Source organism: Lissotriton helveticus, chromosome 2_1 (genome assembly GCF_964261635.1).
Source record: "Lissotriton helveticus chromosome 2_1, aLisHel1.1, whole genome shotgun sequence".
Classification (NCBI taxonomy): domain Eukaryota; kingdom Metazoa; phylum Chordata; class Amphibia; order Caudata; family Salamandridae; genus Lissotriton; species Lissotriton helveticus.
Genome location: NC_136059.1, coordinates 1,306,284,208 through 1,306,302,373, shown reverse-complemented (window position 1 = coordinate 1,306,302,373; position 18,166 = coordinate 1,306,284,208). Strand labels below are relative to the sequence as shown.

General features: G+C 45.5%; 1 protein-coding gene across 1 annotated transcript in view; it reads left to right on the top strand.

The window, feature by feature from the left end:
• CCSER1 (coiled-coil serine rich protein 1) overlaps positions 1-18,166 on the top strand; it is a 2,545,713-nt gene that overhangs the window by 1,761,658 nt on the left and 765,889 nt on the right. The window contains exon 7 of the mRNA XM_078676231.1: positions 2,300-2,377. Coding sequence (XP_078532357.1) covers positions 2,300-2,377 — 78 coding nt within the window. The remainder of the gene's footprint in view (positions 1-2,299; positions 2,378-18,166) is intronic.

Sequence of the window (18,166 nt, the reverse complement as noted above, 5' to 3'; positions counted from 1 at the left end):
GATCGCGAAATTGCCAAAAATTTCATGAGTAAAATAGTGATGTCCATAATATCGACAAGGTAAGTATATACAGATAAGTATAGGTTTACTATACTTAACTCCGCATACATGTAACTTCACAGTACTTTATAATTAAATAAATATATATCTTCCATGTATGTAGACTGGGAGTTAATAATCGTACATCTATGCTTATCTATATGCACTTACCATCAAAACATTTCAGATCTCGATATTTAGGTCTTAATATTTTGGCCCTACTATATTTTTCCTCACTATATTAACATGGAGTCCTCTGTTGATCTCACTATTAATTACCATTTGCAATTATAAATGACGATAAGTTATTGGGTGAATTGTGCCAGTAGATGAATGTCTCTAGACACTCCAGCATCTTTGACAGGTAAAGTATATTGAGCTTTGTCTCCTTTCAAAATTTAACTTAACTTTCCATTTTGCTGCCAGTGAACTACAATTAAAAGCATATTATGTGATTTGTGGGTCAAATGGCTGGTGTGTTTTGGATTCGCTATTGAAAGTCTTGGTTACCTCTGAGTGTTCATTGACTTTCTCCAACATTTGTGAAGGTGTGGAGCAGTTTTACACTTGTATTGAATGCAAACCCTATCTAGCGGCTTAGGACCGAAAGGTGGCTGTGCAAGCACTAGTGATCTCCAAGTTGGACTATGGTAGCGCAACGCTTTGCAGATTTCTTAAAGACAGCTCCTATTAGGGTTGCCCTCAATTCTGCTGCTAGGCTCATAACTGGCACTAACAGATTCGACCATATTTCTCCAAGCTTGCTGGCCCTGCACTGGCTTCCCTCGGGTACAGTTAAAAATGGTATGTATGGCACACAAAGCCATACATTTCAAGACCCCACTGTACCTCACTCAGAAACTGGAGCTCTCATGTGGGTCCAGAGCCTCCAGAAGCGCCAGCACCCTTTTACTCAAACCACAAAAATGTAAGAAAAAAAATACACATAATCGAGCCTTCTCAGGTGTGGCACTGAGGATGTGGAACTCCCTTCCCTCCGAAGTCTGGGTGAATTCCTCCACAGTCCTCTTCAAAACAGAGGTCAAAGGGATCCTGATGAAGAAATGTTTTCCTCTGTCAGGCCTCCCCATCTGATTCAGGGCCAGAAACGTAGATTCATGGCCTAGCTGCTGGGCTGTCGTTTTTGTTGATGTTGTTTTGATTGATTGTATTCTTCCTGATGAATAAACTGTAAAGTGCTCTGATACCCTCGGTGGTCATGTTCGCGCTATATAAAACTTTCAAAATAAATAAATAAATGCTTTGGAAGAGCTTCAACTTTTCTGTTTCAGGATTTAAAAGAAAAGCTAAGAATAATGCCACCCTCTAAGACGCTGAAGAAGGCGCCATTACCTTTACTTTTACTACCACTCATGTGATGTCTGCCTCCATCCAATTACCTAGGATTGTTCACTCTCCTCCTCTGGTACTCATCAAGTGTAGCATCTCCATAATCAAATTCCATGGAGTGATTTTCCTCTTGAAAACTATCACTCTGTATCTGGGCCGTCTTAACAACATTATAGGCCCCTGGACAAAGCACTGCACTGGGCCCTGCCTACAAAACCACTCATAGAATAAAATATGTGTAATGGAAAATGTGTGTTAAATTCTGGTCTGCATGAGGCCCCTATGGTTTGGGGCCCTCGAGCAACAGCCCATTGTGCCCCTGTGTTAAGACAACACTGCCCTGTATCCATCTTTTATCTTAATGATTCTATTCTAACAGCATCCTACTGAGACATTGTATAACATTATTCCCCCTTGAATGCAACTTTGCGTTACATAGACAATCTTTCTTTATGAAAGGTGTGTCTGGTCCTGTTTGGGACCCTTCATGGAAATGCAGAAGATGTAATTACAATAAATCTATTGAGGATTAAATGTTGGTGTCGAATTTTTATATTGTATTTTGGTTAGCAGATGATCTAGGTAGGAAGTGCCTGCTCTTTTGGGACATTCTACAATAAAGAGAAAGATTACAATTGATACAGGTGTACTAGTTTATTTTAAACGTATTGTGCTAAGTGTAGGAAAGCTCACATATTGTTCACTGGTAGCCATCCTGTAGAGTAGTACTCCAGAGGAATAAATCATAACAACCTGTTTTTCCACAGACATACTTTTCATTAATTAATCCTAATCTTTTTCTTCTCTCCTGGTATCAGTTTAGTGCCACGACCTTTAGGGCCGGACCGCTTTTGGAAATTAACATTACATAACAAGCCGTTGAATTAAGTCTAATGCACTTGCTTTACAGAGCACAGATATGAGTCCAGGCAGTAGCAACGCTTCCCTCCCGATAAGTCCCATCGCAGAAACGCCATATCCTTTTAAGGTAAGAAATAAACACCATTTTACTTCCTTAGTCCTAAATTGCAGTGTGTCATTTTGGAAATGTTGGTGCAGTTTTTTAATATATAAAAAATATGCAATAGATATATGTTACACAATCGTCAGTGTTTATTGATTATGTTTGTTTAGTTTAGTTTAGTTTAGTAAGTTAAGTTTAGTTTAGCTTAAAGGTTAGTTTAGTTTACAGGGATTTATACAGACTACTCATACTACCAGGATAGCCTCGTGGTAGTGAAATCCTTTGTTCAGAGAAAATAGAATGTTGGCAATGTAGTCAAAACACTGGTGACAAACAGTTGTGTATATTTTATATTTTCTCAAAAATTGAGAATTTCTCATGCCATCTATCTTTTCAACATGATTTTGCTTATGTCTCAATGGGAGAACCCCTTGGAAACAAAAGGTCCTTAACTGTCCTTTTCGTATGTTTTCTTCATTGTCAATGTTGGGGGTTGACAGGTTACATATATATGGTTATTGTCCTATTAATTCGAGATTGGGGCATACAGGGAATCTAAACCACAGGATGTTATTCATTTAGAAGAATGCCAGTCAAGCTATTTGTGCATACAGTGACGTAACACAAAATTATGTCCCCCCCCTCCCGAAGAATGTGATGCCAGTCCCCCTTCAACTCCCATATCGCACAGATATTCATGGTCCTTAGGCGTAATGGGTGGCCTTCATTCAGTAGAGGCACACATTAGAAGGACTGGTGTGGTGTGCCATCTTCCCTATGTCTCTGGAGTCTAGTGCTGAACCAACCTGTCGGGCATTCTGGCACTGTCAGATGAGCCGGCTTCAAAGTTCCCATGTGTGGGCCAGTGTTTTGATCCTGCCACAGATCACAGGACCAAATAAGCATCTCTCTTAATGGCCCTTTCTAGCTGACCCATCTAGCAGTGCCTGAGTGCCTGATACCCCAGTCTAACACTTCCAAAGAGTCAAAGGACACAGAGGCAGGGCAGATGAGAGATGGCTGTGTTTTTACATCATGTCTGGTCTTAGGGATGTTACCAAATGGTGTGGTTGAAAAGGTTAAGAGTCTATGTATCATTGTTTATATTAGGAGGATTTATGTATGATGTGGGATGGGGGAGGAATAGCGTTTTGTGAGGGGCTGCCTGCTAAACGTATACTCCGACCTTGCTGATCTGTGGGATCAACTTATATGGGTGAGAATTGCTGTCATGGAGTGGTGGGATGGACTCAAACCCTAAACTTGTTGATGGACACGTAACAATATTAGGGCATTTTATATCTTACTCCCATATTTTACACAATCATACACTTCTGCATGAACACTGAAAATATTGCATGCATTCACTGTTATGAAATGCTCTTCACAATTGTATCTGGAGTGGTGTATAAGTTGTTAAAAAAATTATGCAGTGACCCAAAACTTTTTTTAAAAGCCCACAGTAGGTGCTGCCGAATGCTGGGATTATTGAATACCAATTCTGCCTAATCTTTATTACATTCCATGACACTTTCTTTGATCTTTCTACACCTTACAAGTTTTTTTTAAATCTCTGCTTTTTGCAGTCAGCACTTTTTCCTGTATTTCTAGATCTTTTTCTTCCTTCGTCTTTATCCGTTTTCTTACTTTTTTCTCTCTTCCTCTGAATCAAAGTCAGATGATGAAAAATGAGCTCTGGTGCACCCACCGGCACAAATTAAGCACTGATTATGGTGCACAATGCGCTTCCCGCTCTAAACAAACCCCTTAATATTCATTTTGCCGGCCTCTCAGCCTGCTCCTTGATGTTCAATGTGCTTCATTAAACCTTTAACGTCAATGGAGGGTAGCACGAGAACCGACTGCTCTAGTTAAACAGCGGGAGTGTCACAGCTGCGGGCCATTTTCATTTATCTCCTGAACATCCTTCTAGGGAAATAATATCTTGCGTTTCACGCTTCTTTGCTTGCCTTTTTTTCTTAATCCAGGCCGCTATAAAATATGCCACGCGAATCCTCGCACGGACGTAACAGTGGAAATATACTAAACCCTGAAACATAAACGACAGATGTTGTTCTGTCATTCTGTACATTACCAATCAGGTCAGCAGGGAACTTAGTAAGAAATACTTGAGAATTAATATTTAAGGGGGGGACTTTTAAGCATGAAACTCCCTAATTTCTGATCCTCTGAAACACCTTTCATTTCATTTGAATATGTGACCCATTGTGAGTTGATAATATTATGGTGCCTCCACCGTCATTGTGATAAGAAGGGAATGCCTAGGGCATGGACATCATATATTAGGATGCCTTGCTAGCTATTACTGGAGAAGTGTGGCTTAATGGTTAGAGCGGCAGACCCTGATGCAGAGGTCTGGCCCGGGACCAGGGTTCAATTCCCGGGGTCTTGGGCTCAAAAATTCCACGTACCTGATAATTCCCACCTCGGTGCCTATTCCAATCATGGAGTCCCACTCTGCAACTCTGGGCAATAGCTTGCTTAATCTCCACAATGGCCCCCACAACGCTAAGGATGCCTGGCCTCCACCTTGGGGTGCCCAGGAGTGGACACCTCACAGGGAAAGCCAGGATGGGTTCCACAGAGGTATTCGTACAAGCGCCTTGAGACCCTTGCGGGTAAGTAGTGTGCTATACAAGTATCAATTTACATTTACATTACTTTCAGGGACAGGTTGTGTATAGATCAGTGACATAGCAAAAGTGGTTGGGTCTAGATGTAAGCAAGGAAAATGGACCCTCAATCTATGGTTTGGTAGTAAAATACAGTCATAATTGGGGTTCCATGGTCACATCACCACCTGGCAGGGGTGGCTCCTCCACTAAGGCAGAGGAGCATTGTTGCACTTCTCGCAGAGCAGTGAAAAAAGGAAGAATAATATGATAACATTATTATCATTGTATTTTTTGTTGCTGCGGGTCTGGGTTAGGGCGAGGCAGGCAAGGCTGGTGGCACAGGGAGGAAGAGTGATTCATGCACTTAAGTGCGCATGTTGGTTTGACCTATGGCATGTGCATTAGAGCCTTAAGGGGCAACATGCGCCGGCTCCCTGTTCCCGTCTGAGCGCCGAACCATGGCACTAAGACCCATCATAATGCTGCATTACAGTGTTATGATTGGCTTAGGGGAGCCTGTGTGCTTTCTGCATTCCGTTCCGGGGCTCGTCAGAAGGGAAGCAGAGCCAAGACGCTGCCTGCCAAAGGGATACGTGTTTTTTTTTATAGTTCCTTTTTTTCATGTCCCAACCACCCCATTCCCTGTCAACCACCACTGCTGTCGGGAGCCCTGTTGCAGGCATTGTCAACAGCTACGTCCCTGAAGGTAACACAGAGGCAGTGCAATTTTCAAATGACATTTGCACAAAAGGCCCAGATAAAAATGACACGCTCCAAGAGAATAGTGCTAAAACAGCACAGGTGAGTTAGTGGGACTGCGCACAAAACAGTGCAAAAAATTAAGTCATTTTAATAAACTTACAAGTCAGTGCTGATTTGTACATATACCTATTTTGTGGAATACCTCATGTATATTTTTTAGCCTGTACTGTTTTGCCACATTTCCTTCTTCAATGACCTCTGTTATTTTGTGACTAAAAAAGTCAATGTTACTATGTTTTCCATATTGACTATTATTGACATTGAGTTTTGCATTGAACAACGGTTGCAAAGAGAACTAGAGCAGGATGTCCTGACCTGCACATATGCAACAAGGGGCTATTTATCAGCACGTGAACACTGACATTTGATGTGCTTTGCCTTTCATATTTGCTAGAGTATTTAACAGAGTCCTTTATAAAGTTAGATTGCACCGACCCTGGAAGGTTCCATAGGGTGTCTATGGGGCGGAGTGTAAGGTTCTGTCACAAAATGAGACTGAAGCTTCCAGTCAAGTTTCTCAGAAACCCAATAGGATGTTCACCATGTATTTGGCGAAAAGTGTTTTTAAAATGGAAAGTTGGAAACCATTACAATATCTGGAATGTTAAAAATGTTGGGAGAAGATAAAAGGGAATCATACCGTTTGTCTTCAGAATTTCTTTGAATCTGTATACCTATTTGTCCTAAATGATATTCACTTTTTTAACACACTAATTTTTATATCAGGAAAAAAAGCAACAGAGGGCATTATTTTCGTACATTTTCCTCCACTGTGTATTTTTATTGTGATGCACTGAATAATGAATATCAAATTTGCCTTTTGTTTCTTGTAAATCGCCCAACCCCACTACTCTAGCATAACATTTGAATTTGTAGTGTGCATATCACTGAAACTATCATCAGATCATACATCTTTATTATTACCCAGCACAATAGTATTTATTTTACCAACAGCAGAAGATTGGAAAGCTAAAAGAGCGAGTTTGAATTTGAAAATGTGACTATGGTGTCAAACATAGATGCCTGTGCTAGCGCGAATTTCCTTGTTTTGTAAACAATGCATTTAACTGAAAAGTGCAAACAGTCTATGCAAAATAATACATATATAATAAATCTAAATTTTGTAGTGGGTAGCCATACTCAAGCAATGCAAGTCAACGAATGAAATACCATAATGTGGTGATTTAAGTTATCCTAACTACTGATGCTCAGTTAACAATGATTAGTATTAAACTTTGTTTTCCATGTTGAACAATTGTATTGCATGAGATTTTTTTCTCTCCCACTGCAGATGCTGTAAAATTCCAGAAGCCTTCTGTTGGTTATTGAATAGGCATTAGAGAACTGATAGTGTGTTTCTCACACAGGGAGATAGATGGCAGGAAAAGTGACTCATGGAAAGACATATTTGAGTCACCACACAAAAGTATATTTTCAAGGACTTATTTCTGTGGTTTATTGTGAAGATGTGAGAACCTAGGGAGTTTACCTGCTCCCAGGGATTTCTGAATTCCTATTGAAATCGAGAACAGTAAATGTGTAATTTGTTTCATCAGACATTCAGACACCCAGACTCCCTGCACGCTAGCCTCTAGAACCCAAGAGCACTCTGGACTCTAGGGTAATTTCTCTTCAGGAGAGATTTTCCTTTTTAGCCCCTTTTGTTTTTTAAAATGTCTGCTGTTTTATAGCTGAGAATACTTTCTAGCTTGAAAATGAACTTGCTTTAGGGCAAAGACTACATGCGTATGCCTTTTTTCTCTCATCAGAGCTCTTCATTGGGTTTCTGTACTGACACCTTTATCCTTGGTTTAATTAGGAATTAGTAATTTTTATGCTTAATTAACATTAGTGAAATTCCTTTATGGAACATGCTTGTTGTGTCATCTCTTTTTTATTTGTCACCTTTACTAATTTGGTATTTTAGCTTGCTTTAAAATATCAACTAATGGATTATTTGAACTTGTAATAATGATGATTAAAGACTAATATTTGCAGAATAAAGCAAATTGAATATTTTTAGAATTGTTTGCAAAACTTTTTGACTCACACTAACTTTCTTTATTGGATTATTAGGGAGCCCCGAATGGACTTCACTGTACTCAGTGCTTGATGTATACGATTGCGCCTTTTAATTTCTCCTTGTCAGGGGGGGCAAAGATCCATACGACCAGTGGCCGGGGTTATCTACTAAATACACCGAATACTGAGATACAAAGATCCCAGACCTACTGTGATGTATTAGTTCCACTAAGTCACCAGGCCCAAAAATATATTCGATTTTACACAATGTTTAACATTAGATGTGATAAGTGCCAGATAATTTTACGGTGTTGCATGGCACCAATCATGTGACTGCAGGGCAGGACAGGGCTTTTTTTCCACCAGGCATTCCCTAGTGGGTTGGAGGCCAGTTCTGAAAACCCAGGTCCACTCCTGGTGTCTCGGTCATGGTGTCTCTTTCAATTTCTCTGTTTTACCAAGGTGCATTGCAGCATGCATGGGAAGACTTCAAGAGAAAGAGTAAGAGAGGTGTAATGTTGTTAATGGACAGTGCCCAGTGACCACACTGGTCAGGCACTAGGACCAGCCCGAGGGAAGGCCGAGGGCGGGAGGAAAGGGAGGAGCTGGGGGAAGAAAGGGCAGTTCACTACTGACCACCATGCCTGTACGACCTGAATAAAGAAGCTCCTTACAGAAACAGTTGTCCGCGTGGTCACTGAATCTCTAACGACTCTACAACTGGCGACGAAGGTAAACGCAGCCTGCGCGTGTGGACCTCTGCAGCGGCAGTGCCCTGCAGTGAAAAGCCTACCGAGTGCCCACCTCGGCGGCAACAGCGGACTGGAAGCGCCCACCGAGTGCCCACCTCGGCGGCGAAATTGGACCAGAGAAGCGCCCACCGAGTGCCCACCTCGGCGGCGGAAGGCCCACCGAGTGCCCACCTCGGTGGCACAGAGACCCAGAAGAGCGCCTACCGAGTGCCCAACTCGGCGGCGGAAGGCCCACCGAGTGCCCACCTCGGCGGCACAGAGACCCAGAAGTGCGCCTACCGAGTGCCCACCTCGGCGGCACCGAGACCAAGAAGTGCGCCTACCGAGTGCCCACCTCGGCGGCACCGAGACCCAGAAGTGCGCCTACCGAGTGCCCACCTCGGCGGCACCGAGACCAAGAAGCGCGCCTACCGAGTGCCCACCTCGGCGGCGGAAGCGTGGCAAGACCACCACCCACCGAGTGCCCACCTCGGCGGTGAAAAGGAAAGAAGACTGCCTGCTACCTGTCTCCAGCGGCGGATCCCCGGTCCCGGTGAGTGACGACGCCGACCCAGCCAGACTCCCGGCAGCAAATCGAATGAGATCGGCCGAAATCCCGCCGAAAACGAGATTCCCGGCGGCCATCTTGAAGTCAGGCAGTATCAACCAATCCCCTGCGAGGGATTTCCGGCGGTCATTTTAGGGTCAGGCAAAGGCCCTAAAGTAGCGAACAAGCACTGGCAAGTGCAACAAAGAAAAGAAACAAGCACTGGTGAGTGCACCGAAGAAAATAAACAAGCACTGGCGAGTGCACCCAAAAAAAAAAAAATAATAAAATAAACAAGCACTGGCGAGTGCGACGCAGACAATAAACAAGCACTGGCGAGTGCACAGAAGACTATAAACAAACACTGGCGAGTGCAACGAAGACACCAAACAAGCACTGGTGAGTGCAACGAGACCGGACCAAAGAGTGTATACGGACTGAAGTAGGCGGCAGGCACTACGAGCAAACAATGGTCGACCCTACCCCTGAGAGCATGTCGAGAGCATCTCTCCTGCGGCGCCCTGAACCCCTCATTATCGAATCCGGCAGGAGCATGAGCCTGCGGTGGCAAGAATGGATTGAAGACTTCGACGACTTCATAAAAGCATCCAAGATAACTGACGAGGAAGGACAACTACTTTTCCTCAGGAACCTGATTGGCAGAGACGGAGGCCGGGTCCTGAAAGAACTGCCAGAAGAAGCGCTGAAGTCCTACACAAAAGCACGGGAAGCACTGGATGGTAAATTCCTACACAGAAAGAACGTTGACTATGAGCGGTACACCCTCAACAGAGCTGTGCAAGAGAGAGGTGAACGGATGGAGGCGTTCGTGACTCGTCTGAACCGCCTAGCGAAACACTGCGAGTTTGACAAGTTTTCAAAGGAAGACGCTCTGCGACTAAGAGTCATAGAAGGCTGCCTCTCCGAACCATTAAGACGTAAGCTACTGAAGAAAAGCTACACACTAGCACAAATCGTGGACATGACGAGAGTAGAGGAGCAAGCTGATGATTACGCAAAAAGCATAGAAAGCGGGAAAAGCGAGAGACCGGAACAAGCATTCAGGATGCAATCTCGGCACGAACACAGGCGGTCTCCGCCACGTGATCGCTCGTCCAGGTCTAATAAACACCACCACCAGTCCCACAGAGGGCACAAAGACACGAGATACACGAAAGGACGCTCGGACAAGCACAGCAAATGTTTCCGATGCGGCTACGACTATCCACATGCAGATGCATGCCCAGCGCTAGGTGAGAAATGCCGGAAATGTGGGAGAGACAACCATTTTGAAAGCATGTGTGGGGCAGTGCCGAAGAGTGATCACAAGGGAAGTCACCGACGATACCCAGACAGTCGCCATCATGTCAGAGCTGTCGAAGCCAAACGTGACTCATCTTCTGGGTCGTCACAATCAAGCGACCGCTCCTGCAGGACCTGTCGGTCTCGGCGATCCTCCTCAAGAGGATCTCAATCTCCATCACCCGTTCCTCGAAAAGAATACCTCAATCGAGTGGCAGACCTTGACCAACTAAAGGAATACCCGCGCCTGGATATCAACATTGGCTCTCACCCCACGCAGTTCGTGCTCGACAGTGGGGCAACGCTAAACTATCTGCCAGCCGCTGAATATCACCGGATGAGTCCCCCGCCCGAACTAATGGAGGCCCATGTGCAGGTGTACACGTGGATGGCTGAAGAGCCACTGACATGCCTGGGAAAGTTCGAAACTGACTTGTCATATGAAGGTCAGACAATACCAGCGTACATCCATGTCATTGAAGGGCCCGAAGCTGACTGCCTACTGAGCCTAGCAACGGCCGAACGTCTGAAACTGGTAGATATCCTATTCAGAGTCACTGACAAACCATCACTCATCAGAAAATTCCCAAAGCTGTTCCAAGGCCTAGGAAAACTGAAGAACTGTCAAATAAAGCTACACATAGATGACCAAGTCACGCCGGTGGCGCAACACCACCGAAAAATACCATTTCATCTACAAGAAGCCGTGGAGAAGGAACTCAGCGACCTGCTAGAAGCAGACATCATCGAGAGAACGGAAGGGCCGACACCGTGGGTCTCCCCGGTCGTGGTAGTCCCAAAGAAAGGAGAAACGAGTCAAGTTCGTCTGTGTGTAGACATGAGAGCGCCCAATACGGCCATCGAAAGAGAGAGACATCCTGGACCACACATCAGTGACATGATCACGTCCCTCAACGGAGCAAAGATATTTTCAAAACTGGACCTCAACAAAGGATACCATCAACTAGAGTTGCATGAAAGATCTAGATACATCACAACATTCTCGACACATCTCGGCCTATTCAGATACAAGAGGCTAAGTTTCGGAGTGTCATCAGCAGCCGAGATATTCCAAGAGGCCATCAGGAGAACAATACACCACATCCCACAGGTTTTGAACTACAGTGACGACATCCTCGTATACGGAGCAACGACAGCTGAATACAACAAAGCGCTGAATCAGGTCTGTCAAGCACTGCTAGACGCGAACCTCACACTTAACGAAGCTAAATGTGAACTGCACAAACCAACACTAAAGTTCTTTGGACACCTATTCTCTGGAAATGGAATGAAACCTGACCCAGAAAAGGTAGCAGCGCTAAACGACAAACCAAGCCCGAAGGATGTGGGCGATATACGCTCGTTCCTAGGCATGGCCAGCTACTGCTCCAGATATATTCCCGACTATGCTACATTAAGTTACCCGCTGAGGAAGCTCACTAAACAAGGGCAACCCTTCCAGTGGTCCACCCAGTGTGAAGGAGCATTTCGCGAAATTAAGAGAACTGTTGAAACAGCGAAGAATTTAGCATACTTCAGTCCCGCAATGAAGACGGAGATAACGGTAGACGCCAGTCCGGTAGGACTAGGAGCCATCCTAGCCCAATATGACAGGGAAGAAGACCAAAGGCACATAGTAGCGTATGCGAGCAGAAGCCTGACGGACACAGAGAGAGAGCCTACTCGCAACCAGAAAAAGAAAGCCTGGCGGTTGTCTGGGCGTGTGAACACTTCCACATCTTCATCTTTGGGAAGCACTTCACACTCATAACTGATCATCAAGCCTTAATCACGATCTTTGGAAACCCGAAAGCAAAAATGCCACCAAGAATAGAGCGGTGGGGCTTAAGATTGCAAGAGTATACATACACCATCATCCACAAGCCTGGCAAAGATGCAAACCCGGCCGACTACATGTCACGACACCCCATCAAAGACAACAAACCAGAACAATCAATAGCGGACGAATACATTCACTTTGTAGTGAATCAAGCGAGGCCTCCGGCTGTACCTCTGGATGCCATCTGCGACGCGACACAAACGGATGCCACCCTGCAAGAAGTGAAAAACATGATCCAAACCAACGGCTGGAGACACCAGCCAAGCAATGGACAAAACGACACGGACATGGCGGCATTCAAACATGTCCACGAAGACCTGTCGATCGCCGCCAATGGACTCATTCTACGAGACAAGAGAATAGTAATACCACGAGAACTCAGACAAGGAGTCATTCACTTAGCGCATGAAGGACATCGGGGTGTAGTAGCTACAAAAAGAGCACTCCGCGAAAGAGTCTGGTTCCCAACCCTAGACCAGATGGTGGAGGCGACATTGAAGGACTGCCCGCAATTTCAACTCGTAAGTCGGCCGGACCCCCCTGCACCGCTACAAATGTCCCCACTACCGGAGGGCGTCTGGCAACACATCGCCATTGATTTCTTTGGGCCAATCAAATCGGGCCAATATGTCCTAGTTATCATGGACGAATACTCCAGATTCCCCATCGCCCAACTGTGCGCTTCCACGAAAGCATCAAGTACCATACCCATCCTAGATGAGGTCGTCGCCGCATGGGGAATCCCCCTAGTGGTGAAGTCGGACAATGGACCACCGTTTAACAGCCACGACTTTGCTGAGTTCGCACAACACCTCAACTTCACACACCGCAAGATCACGCCCCTCTGGCCACAGGCCAATGGAATGATTGAACGCTTCATGGCCACGATCAAGAGGACCCTCCAGCAAGCAGAAATCACCGGGAGGTGCCTACAGACAGCACTTGACGAGGTGCTGCGGGCCTATAGAAACACGCCCCATTCTACCACGGGCAAATGTCCCGCTACCGTCATGCTAGGACGCCCAGTGCGCACCAGAATACCAATGATGAACCCGACTGCGCCAGAACTGGATACTGACTCTGAGCACGAAGAGATCGCGGTAAGAGACAAAGAAAAGAAGGAAAAGATGAAAGACTATGCAGATGAGCGACGTCACGCGGCCCCCCCGCAAATAAAGGAAGGAGACTGGGTGCTGGCGAGACAAGAGCAACACCGGAAGACAGACTGTCGATACAGTGAGGTTCCCCTCAAAGTGATCCAACAAAAAGGAACCATGATCACAGCGGAGGCCGAAGGGAAGCGACTCACCAGAAACGTGACATACTTCAAAAAGTGCGGACCCAATGTCACCGAGTTGCTGGCTGATCCTAAAGTGGAGCCAGAAGACCTCGAGACACTGACAATCAACAGCCCATCGCCCAGGGGGATCACTGACGAGAATGAGAGTGACGACTCCGACCTCCAAGCACGCCCCAGACGTGTGATCAAGAAACAAAAAACAATGATCTGATGCACACCAATGGTTGATAGTATAGTTAAGATGTCACAATGGACATAAGTATGTACAAGTATCAACAAATGCAGAAAAGGAAAACGATGGTGATAGGATTCCTCTTTTATTGACAGGATGGCCAGCCGACACGTGTTTCGTCGTCAAGCGGTAACAGTGCTTGCACGACTCATCAGGGCTGTAGCGCGAAGGTATAGAACCACAGGTCGCTTAGCCGGTGATAATTCCGACCCGTCCTCTGCCCGAGACCAGGTAAATTCTTGAGGCAAGATGTGGCTCCAAATTCATAAAAAGGTTGGTACGTCAAAAGTGCTTAACAATATGCAGTCAGTGCTCAAGACGCCTGTGGTTCGTCGGTGTCACCAATGGTGACAAACATCCACTGAGGGGTGATTGGTGGTGAAGGAAAATCAGATCCGTGTGTGTGACCGTACCCGGAACCCGCAAGTAGGATTACTCGTCCTGCCGGCCTCTTCACCAAAAAAACGGAGCACTCTCCGGATTGTGACATTTTGTTCTTCCGTCACACACACGGATCTGATTTTCCTGCACTGCACTGTTACCGCTTGACGACGAAACACGTGTCGGCTGGCCATCCTGTCAATAAAAGAGGAATCCTATCACCATCGTTTTCCTTTTCTGCATTTGTTGATACTTGTACATACTTATGTCCATTGTGACATCTTAACTATACTATCAACCATTGGTGTGCATCAGGTCATTGTTTTTTGTCCTTGTATTGGTGTGCTTTGCACACAATTGGAGGGGTTTAGGGCATTTATCCCCTCACCTTCTTGCACCCTGACCTATCAGTATCTCACACTACCGTGTGCTGTGCGCCTAGTATTTCCCTACCTCTAAAAAACCCCAGTTCTCTATAGGCTTTGGTGTGATCAAGAAACCATCGCGTCTGATTGAAGAACCTTAAAGAAACGAACTCGTGACTTGACCAGGGACAATGTCATTGTGTCATCATCCACCAAGGGGGGGAGATGTAATGTTGTTAATGGACAGTGCCCAGTGACCACACTGGTCAGGCACTAGGACCAGCCCGAGGGAAGGCCGAGGGCGGGAGGAAAGGGAGGAGCTGGGGGAAGAAAGGGCAGTTCACTACTGACCACCATGCCTGTACGACCTGAATAAAGAAGCTCCTTACAGAAACAGTTGTCCGCGTGGTCACTGAGTCTCTAACGACTCTACAAGAGGGAGAGGAAAAGTAGAGAGAAAAGATTAAAGAGGGAGGGGAGAGAGAGAGAGAGAGAGAGAGAGAGAGAGAGAGAGAGAGAGAGAGAGAGAGAGAAGAAAAGGCGAGGGGCAGTGAGCAGACGCATGGAAAGAGAGATTGCACAAGGAGACGAAGGGAGAGGGTCTGTTATGGGCATTTATACCAGGGCCTCTTTTCGTTCCCAAGTCTGGCCCTCCATGATTCTACGCAAGGGCATGCTAAAGTTTAAAGACCCTCGTTCTATAAAGTGATTTCCTGCTGGAATGTCCCTAGCTTCAGTACTGCTCAGCAGAACAGAAAAATGTCAAATGAAGACAAATGCTGCAAAGAGTCACTTCATTTCCTCCCTGGCGCGCGGTAGCAAGTAATACAAGACAGTGAATAACAGGTTTTCACTGAAAAATGATCAAAGGCGGGTTTCCTCAGCGACTATCTCTTGCACTCAGCTTTAAATACACTGTGCATAGTTTGCTTGGAAGCTCAGGCACATGTCGATGGCATACCGATTATAAAGGTCAAATGCTCCTCACAAATAGACATGCTTATGTCAAAATAATTGTTGGAAAAAATTGTGCATGTTTTTATCAATGCCATACTGAGGAGGTGCTTTAAGAGAGCTCTGCTTCGATGGTGATGTGAACAAGTAACTCTGCTGCTAACACCCTTATTGCAAGATGTCCGCTAATCGCCATGGTACATTTGGCCCATTAGATGCACTGATGAGGTGAGTACCGGTAAAACTGACAGGCTGGAGTTCCTGGGCAATTACAAGTGGGACTGTCAAAGTCACATGAGAAATGAAGAATTGCAGGGGAATCAGTAGTTCAGGGCGAGATTTCTCCTGTAATTTCTAATTTCTCCCTTGCTTCTTACACAGAGATTGCAGCAGCGAAATCTCAGTGTGAAAATAACAGGTCTGCAATGTTTATGTGGATCTCATAATTCTGATAGTGCTGGTAACTGCTGTTTCTGTCCCCACTGGGCTTCTGAGACTAGTCATAATGAGGACCTATGGTAGAAGCTAGAGCCTTACGTTTTTGCACAATAAATAATGCTCCAGATGTTGCTGTAACATCATGACCATCCACACTGCTGAGGCACAATGACTGTGAAAGAACAGTGGAAATAAAGAAATCTGGCCACGCCCACACTGTGCACTTTTACATACCTTAGCATGAGTTGTTTCACAGACGTTATAAACCAGCAAGGCTTTGCATTTTGTAATTCCCTCATTTTAGTTTTTACATATGTTTACCTTTCTTACTATTCAATATACACTCATGTCATTTAGCCTCATTCACAGTCTTTTTGAGCACAGAAAGTAGAAATTAGTTGCTGAAAAGAACTAATTCTCTTTTTAAGTGCTACATCACAGAATCAGCATAGATTGAATTAGAGTGAGCACTTACATTAGTGGAATATTCTTCATTATTAGCATAGTTCCATGAAAGTAATAACAGACTGACAGCTGCAAAAGGTACAGTGTCTATGAGTAGCATTGCTTACTTTGTAAATGAATATGTGCTTGGGTCCAAGGGTTTGGTCAGAAGCTCTTTGCAAGCACTATTGAATGTCGGCATGCTACATTCCAAGGCTACATATTCTTGATTCCATCTCATGTTCTCATATTCCACCACCATACACATCCTGGGCGTTTATCTCAAGCTTGCAGTTACCTGCTTTCCTCATTTGTCGCAGTTATTTCATCTTTCTCTTTGTCCTTTCCCCCTGGAGTGTTTTATTCTTGACCTTGGTCAAAGTCTGAGGAGGAAAAATAAATGTTAATATCCAATAATGAGTATTGGTGGGCACCACCTTTAACAACCTGCTCAAATTAAGCACTGCTAACCAAATGAATATAGACCCCGCAATTGTTTTTGAGTTTGGTGGTATGCACAAGCATTTTGTAAGGCAATGATCCTTACCCTAAAACATTCAAGGTTATTCCCCAGAATACTTAAATTAACCTAGAATAGGAACAGAATACCCACAAAACTCAAGGGCAACTGCTTTCTGCTAATAGAAAATGTTTCCCTACAGAGTGTTATCTTGTTTGGCCGAACTACTGGAGACCCAGAAGGGAGGGGTGTCCTCGGGATGAACCCTCTTTCCGTGGATAAAATGGTTTGTACCGGTGGGGGGAAGGATAAAGTAAGAAAAGTGCCCAGGGAGTTGGCCTCGTGGCACATTACAATAAAGACAGTGTACAAGTCATGCTTTTAGGATGTACACTCACAGCCTGGAGGCCTGCTTTCTCCATCAACCTAACAACTGGCAAAGAGGGTGGTCAAGCCCAGGTACCACGCCGGGTCCCCTTACATTGTCTGCTGGTCCGTTGGCTGCCTTTACCATATTGCAGTGGGGACTGGGGACGGCCGTTCTTCACCAGACACATTGCCTGATGACCGGTCCACCTCCTGCGGGCCAGTACCGCTCAGCGGCTGTTTTTGGTCAGTTTTAATAGCTCCAACTGCACCATCTGCCCTTCCGAAAGCAAGGACACTGCCACCACTGCCTCCCTCCTGTGACCACCTCGAGTGACCCCCGTGTCTGGGACGCTCCTTGTTTACTCCAGGCGGCGAGGGAGCGGCCTCATCTACCACGGTGTTTGCAGAGCTCCTCCTTCTGACGTCAGGAAACCCCGGGGAGGCGTTCTCCCGCCCGAGGCCGCGTAAGCTGCCCAGGAGGTAAGCACCTATGCTGCTTGGAGCCCGCATTGCTTTGCCTTCAGGAAGTTTGATTCCTTCTGCGGACACTCCCTCTGTACCAAGTGGGAGGTCCCAAAGTGACACTGGTTCCAACACATCGCCCTTCTCTGTTTGAAGTCTGCATCATCTTGCTAGAGGGGAGTTTAATTCTTTATGAGGACGCTCCCTTTGTGCCATGTGGGAGGTCTAAATGATGTACCATTTCCCCTCCGATTCCCGCTCTCTCAGCCCTTGGCTGCCCTGAATTTGCATCTCCCTCCTGTATTTCTGTCTTTTTGGAACTGGTGTTTGTCTCCTTTGTTTCCGTCCAATTTGGCCGAGTTTTTAGAGGTGAACAGCAGGCAAAGAGGTCCTCAGTTTGCTCATCACACCACCTCTACCTTCAGTCAAACACAGGCACACACGTGGTTCAAGAAAGACACTTGCCACCTTCAGGTGAAAACTGTGCCCAACATCAATTATGTCTAATCTACCTCTAATTGAGCCATTCATGGTTGATGGGCCCGGACTGCTCAAGCAGCTAAATGGA